The following is a 5,364-nucleotide window of genomic DNA, read 5'->3' as shown; positions in this document are numbered from 1 at the left end:
AGAAGATAGATTCTTCCTCTTATCTTTGTGGTTTACAAGGCCAGGCTGAGGGCTTGGAAAGGGAGGTGCTGGCATGGATTGGGGGTAGGGAACCTGGGTTTGGAGAAAAACAGACACAGCAGAACTATTCTGTCCCAGAGCTGCAGGGTCCACAGATTCCAGACCAAACCAACCAATGGGGAAAGGCCCTCTAATCCCAGAGAACTAAAGAATTCTCTTCAGTTATCCAACTTCCCTGCCGGACCCCACTCCTGACCCCCACCCCCACCCTTACCCGTGGCCGACTCAGAGGAGACTGAAGGCCCCTAGGAGCACAGTCTCATACCCTGTGAAGTGAACTCACTTTGACTGATCTTCCAAGGAGAACTGAGGAATGTTCTAATATAGATGTCAATCAGGACCATGAACCCCAACTTTGACACAAAGAGAGAAACGGACTTCGATGGTCCCCCTGTTCTTGATCCTTTTCTCTCAGAGTCTCTCTAGCCCTGGCTCTACCCTTACCCTAACACCCACCCACAGCTCTGCTCATCTCCCTTGGAAGAGGGAGGGGAAAATCCAGCAGCTTTATCAGATGTGTAAAAGTGGGTCCAGCCCTCTGCAGCTCTGAAGGGGTTAAGAGGCTGGACCAGCCACTTCAGCCTGCCCCTCCCAGGGATTAAGAGTCCTCTATAAAGGGGACTGTCCACCCAGATCAGGCCAGGGGGGTATCAGGGACCCAGGCATTGTGCCCATCCCCCCTGCCATGTGGGAACTAAGGTCAGCCTCCTTCTGGAGGGCCATATTTGCTGAGTTCTTTGCCACCCTCTTCTATGTCTTTTTTGGACTGGGGGCCTCACTACGTTGGACCCCCGGACCCCTGCATGTCCTGCAGGTGGCTCTGGCCTTTGGCCTGGCCCTGGCTACACTGGTGCAGGCTGTGGGCCACATCAGCGGAGCCCATGTCAATCCTGCAGTCACTTTCGCCTTCCTTGTGGGTTCCCAGATGTCTCTGCTCCGGGCCTTCTGCTATATGGCAGCCCAACTCCTGGGAGCCGTGGCTGGGGCCGCCGTGCTGTACAGTGTCACCCCGCCTGCCGTCCGAGGAAACCTAGCCCTTAATACGGTAATGGTCAGCTAAGTGGGGCTGGACGAACCTGGTACCCTGACTCCCTGCCTGGCGGAGGCCAATCAGTTCCTCAGGGGTCTGGGACGTTGTGGGGATGGGGGGTGGGGGGGGAGTGTATGCTCACATGCACACACATGTGTGTCAAGTGTAGTTTGGAGGAGTAAGGAAGGCATAAAGGCCTGGACTGACTCAAGAGACCCAAGTTCTGGTTTCAGCTTTCCTTCCAACTCCTTGCAGGTTCTTGAGGAGAATTATTTTACCTGACAGGGCCTCAGTTTCCTCATCTGCCTGAGTGGGTACAATTCTTTCTACCATGTAGGAGTATTATTGGGAGAAATAAGAAGCAAATACAATTACTATGAAGGGGGTTGTATCATCCTCCCTCTCCAGGGAAATGATGCCATACATTGGGACAACCCTAATGAGTTGCCTCCTTTCTTCTTCTTCTGCCCAGTTGCACCCTGGGGTGAGTGTGGGCCAGGCCACCACGGTGGAGATCTTCCTGACGCTCCAGTTTGTGCTCTGCATCTTTGCTACATACGACGAGAGGCGCAATGGCCGCCTGGGATCTGTAGCCCTGGCTGTTGGCTTCTCCCTCACCCTGGGACACCTCTTTGGGGTAAGCAGGAGAGGAGAGAAGCTTCTTGTTTAAGGACTCTATGGCCCTTAGACCTTTCCCAACTTTTTAACGTTTTTTTCTGCCCAGCTCATGGTCAAACATGAACATAGTCCTCCTCACTCTGTTTTGGTCGGCACAGAGGAGTTGACCCTGTTCTAATCCTCTTTTTTGTGATCTCTATATCTGGTCCTTCTTGACCCCAAGGTGGAGTGTATGCTTCAGGGGTAGATGTGGGCTTTGTCTAGGGATCCATAGTACCTTTACTCCATTATGGAACGCCCACCCTCAGTTCATCCTTCCCTTCTTACTGCTGGCTGGGGCAAGGTGCCAGCCCTTGGGGTCATGTGGGTTGTGGGGAGAGAAGCTGGGGTGAAGTAGTGGAAAGTGTCTCAGTTATGACTGTGTCTTTTGCAGATCTATTATACTGGTGCAGGCATGAACCCTGCCCGCTCCTTTGCTCCTGCCATTCTCACCAGAAACTTCACCAACCACTGGGTGAGTGAGGGGAGAGGGCCAAGATCCCAAAGCCCTCCTTTATGGGTGTGGGCTGCAGGCTCCATGTTTGGTTCCTGCTTTCCATCTGGATATGTTAACTGCTTTACTAGCACTCAGCTAAAGGGGCTGTCGCAGAATCTGGCATGCCTCTGTGAGCACAATTCATTAATTTGCTAGAAAGAGAAGCTCTTGCTCATGTTGTTCCTTCACTGGTTCGTTGGTCAGGGATTTCTTACTAAGTATCCACAGGATTCTAAAACTAGCTCTATGAGGATAGACAACTGAACAGGCAGTCAAAACCTGCTCCTCTCAGGGCTCAGGATATGTATGCGTACAGATGGGCCTGCACCTCAGCCCAGTTCTAGCACATTACTGGCCCGGTGTGTGACCATGGTAAATGACGCTATCATTCTTTGTCCCAGTTTCCTTACCATAAAACGGGGGTGAGGAGAAGTAAGTGTGAACATTGTATGTGTGAAATATTTAGCACAGAACCTGGTCTGGACTAAGACCTCAATAAAAATGGGCTATGTCTATGTTATTTAGTCATATGCCAGCCAAGCATACAGAAATAATTAAAAATTTTTTTCAAAGCTGTATCCCCATTTTCACGGCAGCATTATTCACAGAAGCCAAAAGGTAGAAGCAACCCACGTGTCCCTCACAAGTGAGTGGATAAACAAAAGGTAGTCTCCACATGCACCGGAATAGTATTCAGCCTTACAAAGAAGGAAGTCCTGTCAAAGGCTCAACATGGGATGGACCTTGAGGACATTATGCTATATGAAATACACCGTCACCAAATGGCAAATACTGTATAACTCCACTTATGTGAAGTGTCTAGAGTAGTCGAATTCACTGAAACAAAGTACAAGGGTACTTGATGGGGGTTCAGGAGAAAGGGCAATGGGGAGCTGTTGTTTAATGGGTACAGAGATTCAGATTGACCAGAAGATGGAGTTCTGGAGGTTTGTTGTGCATCAATATGATATACTTAACATACATCTGTACTGTACACTTAGCATAGGTTAAGGTGGTAAATTTTATGTCATGTGTTTTACCACAATCAAACCCTTTTTCCCCCCAAAGCAATCTATAAACTAGTGAAAACTGGTAACAAAAAGTAGAATATATATGGGGGATAAAGGACTAATTTGGTGAGTCAGAAAAGAAATGGTAAGTTTTAAGGTACAAGCAGTAGAGCAATTTAGAATTTAAAAACAAACACTGGTTGTATTTGCCAAGTACAGATGTTTGTTTTCTTCTCCCTTTTCCTACAGGTATACTGGGTGGGCCCAATCATTGGAGGGGGACTAGGCAGTCTCCTCTACGACTTTCTCCTCTTTCCCCGGCTCAAGAGTGTTTCTGAGAGACTGTCTATTCTCAAGGGCGCCAGGCCCAGTGACTCCAATGGACAACCAGAGGGCACTGGGGAACCTGTTGAACTGAAGACCCAGGCCCTGTGAAAACTCCAGTTGGCTAGAGGGAGTAGGAAGCTTCTGGGTTTACTCAGAGGGGCTAAGCCAACCCCTGGACGACTGGGGGAGGGACATATACTTCTTTATTTTTTAATTTATGTGTGTTTTTTTTTCCCCCTTTTGCTGTGTGAAATCTTTCAAGTTGCATTCATGAGCTGGTTTGTGCAAACTTCCCTTCCTCCCCATCCCACCTCTCTTCGCCGCTGTGTGTATGATTGTGCGTATGAATGGTATGAATGTGAGTGAATGTGGCTGTGTCTGAGTTCTGGGGCACAGCAGGAGAGGTAGGGAAGGGAAAAAAGGTATCACCCTATACCTTACTCTCCCAACCCACTGTGGTGAGCACAGAGAACCAAGACCTTTCAGCTTCTGGCCTTCACCCTGCTGCCAGTCAAGTTTATTATGGCCCTAGGTTTATGCGGGAGCAGGGAAGCAGGGGATACTCCTCACAGGAGGCAGATGGAGACATGGCATTGCAAGGGTTGGGAGAAGGGGTTGAGGGCAGGGAGAAAGAAAATGGAGGCATGAGCCCCATACCAGGTTGCAATTGTACAAAAAAAATTGGGAGAAGTTAATGGAAGAGTGTAGCCAACTTGGGGATGCTTGCCCCAGGGACTTGGGTGGGGAAGTAGCTCTGAGAAAAGTGGCAGGTGGGATTTGAACTGTTGGGTAAAGCCACATAAACTTGTCTACATCCACCAGCTGGGTTTTGTGTTCATTCTGGTATGACGGATCTCTTTCGCAGGCCCTGGGCCAGTGAGCTCCCAATCTAAACAAGGGGTAGGGTGAGCCTAGAACCTAGAAAATTTAAATAGTTTAGCAGTTCTACCAGACTTACCCAGAGGTGCCTCCAGGCAACTGGTACTTAAGCCAAAGGAGAGCTCCCTAAGGTCAAAACAGGAAATCTGGTGCCCAGAGCAAATGCATAGGTAGGGGTGGGGGGCCGTAGGAGGGAGAGGCTTTGATCCTGAGTTTTAATTTCGTTAGATCGGATCAGAAACACTCTTCAAATGGTGTCTTTCTGCTTTTACCCCTAGTTTTATAGTCTTCTTTATTTTCCTTTTTTGTGTGCGTCTTCTCACTTTTCTCTCGTGTGTCCTTTCAGCAAATCTCTTAAACCTCTCTTCATATCCCCAAAATTGACTCCTTCTATTCAAATGCTTAATGATTCAGATTATTATTCGTCTGAACCCTATCTTCTTTTGTCATCAGCAAAATACACTCATCTCAGCAGAGTCCAGAGGAGATCCTCAACTTACCAATGAATATTTATTGTTGTTCTCTTCCTTTTAGGAGCCCGCTCGCTTCGCAAGCTTTAAAACTATATCTCTAGCTTGGAAGACCACTCTAGCCTGTAGCTCAACTCTCCACTTCCTCCCAAATAAAGCCTAATTTTTCTAACTAACCAGTGAGACTTTGGAATAATCCACTTGACTAGGCGGGGGGTGAATGTTTGCAAATTTACCTCTAATCGGGCTTTGATCCCTATTATCTTAGCAGAAAATTTATAGCGCTGTGGTTCTTAGCTCACCATAGGGGATCAGCTCAGATCAAACAGCACCTGTACTCGCTTCCCTTTTCCTTACTTCATCACCACCACCACCATCCCTCCCCACCCCGCGGCTCGGTTGGCGTTACATGGACCAGCCCGGCTCGCCCGCCCC

General features: G+C 48.6%; 1 protein-coding gene across 1 annotated transcript; it reads left to right on the top strand.

Moving 5' to 3' along the window:
- Window positions 1-584: 584 nt before the first annotated feature.
- On the top strand, window positions 585-5,325 carry LOC101693086 (major intrinsic protein of lens fiber). Its single transcript, XM_004773142.2, has 4 exons — window positions 585-1,105; window positions 1,563-1,727; window positions 2,142-2,222; window positions 3,503-5,325. Exons 1-4 carry the CDS (start codon window positions 746-748, stop codon window positions 3,686-3,688), a joined length of 792 nt encoding a protein of 263 aa, XP_004773199.1. The 5' UTR covers window positions 585-745; the 3' UTR covers window positions 3,689-5,325.
- The last annotated feature ends 39 nt before the right edge of the window (window positions 5,326-5,364 follow it).

The sequence above is a fragment of the Mustela putorius genome, unplaced genomic scaffold, assembly GCF_011764305.1.
Source record: "Mustela putorius furo isolate JIRA1106 unplaced genomic scaffold, ASM1176430v1.1 tig00003988_pilon_pilon_pilon, whole genome shotgun sequence".
NCBI lineage: Eukaryota > Metazoa > Chordata > Mammalia > Carnivora > Mustelidae > Mustela > Mustela putorius.
This window is presented reverse-complemented; position numbering and strand designations above follow the sequence as displayed.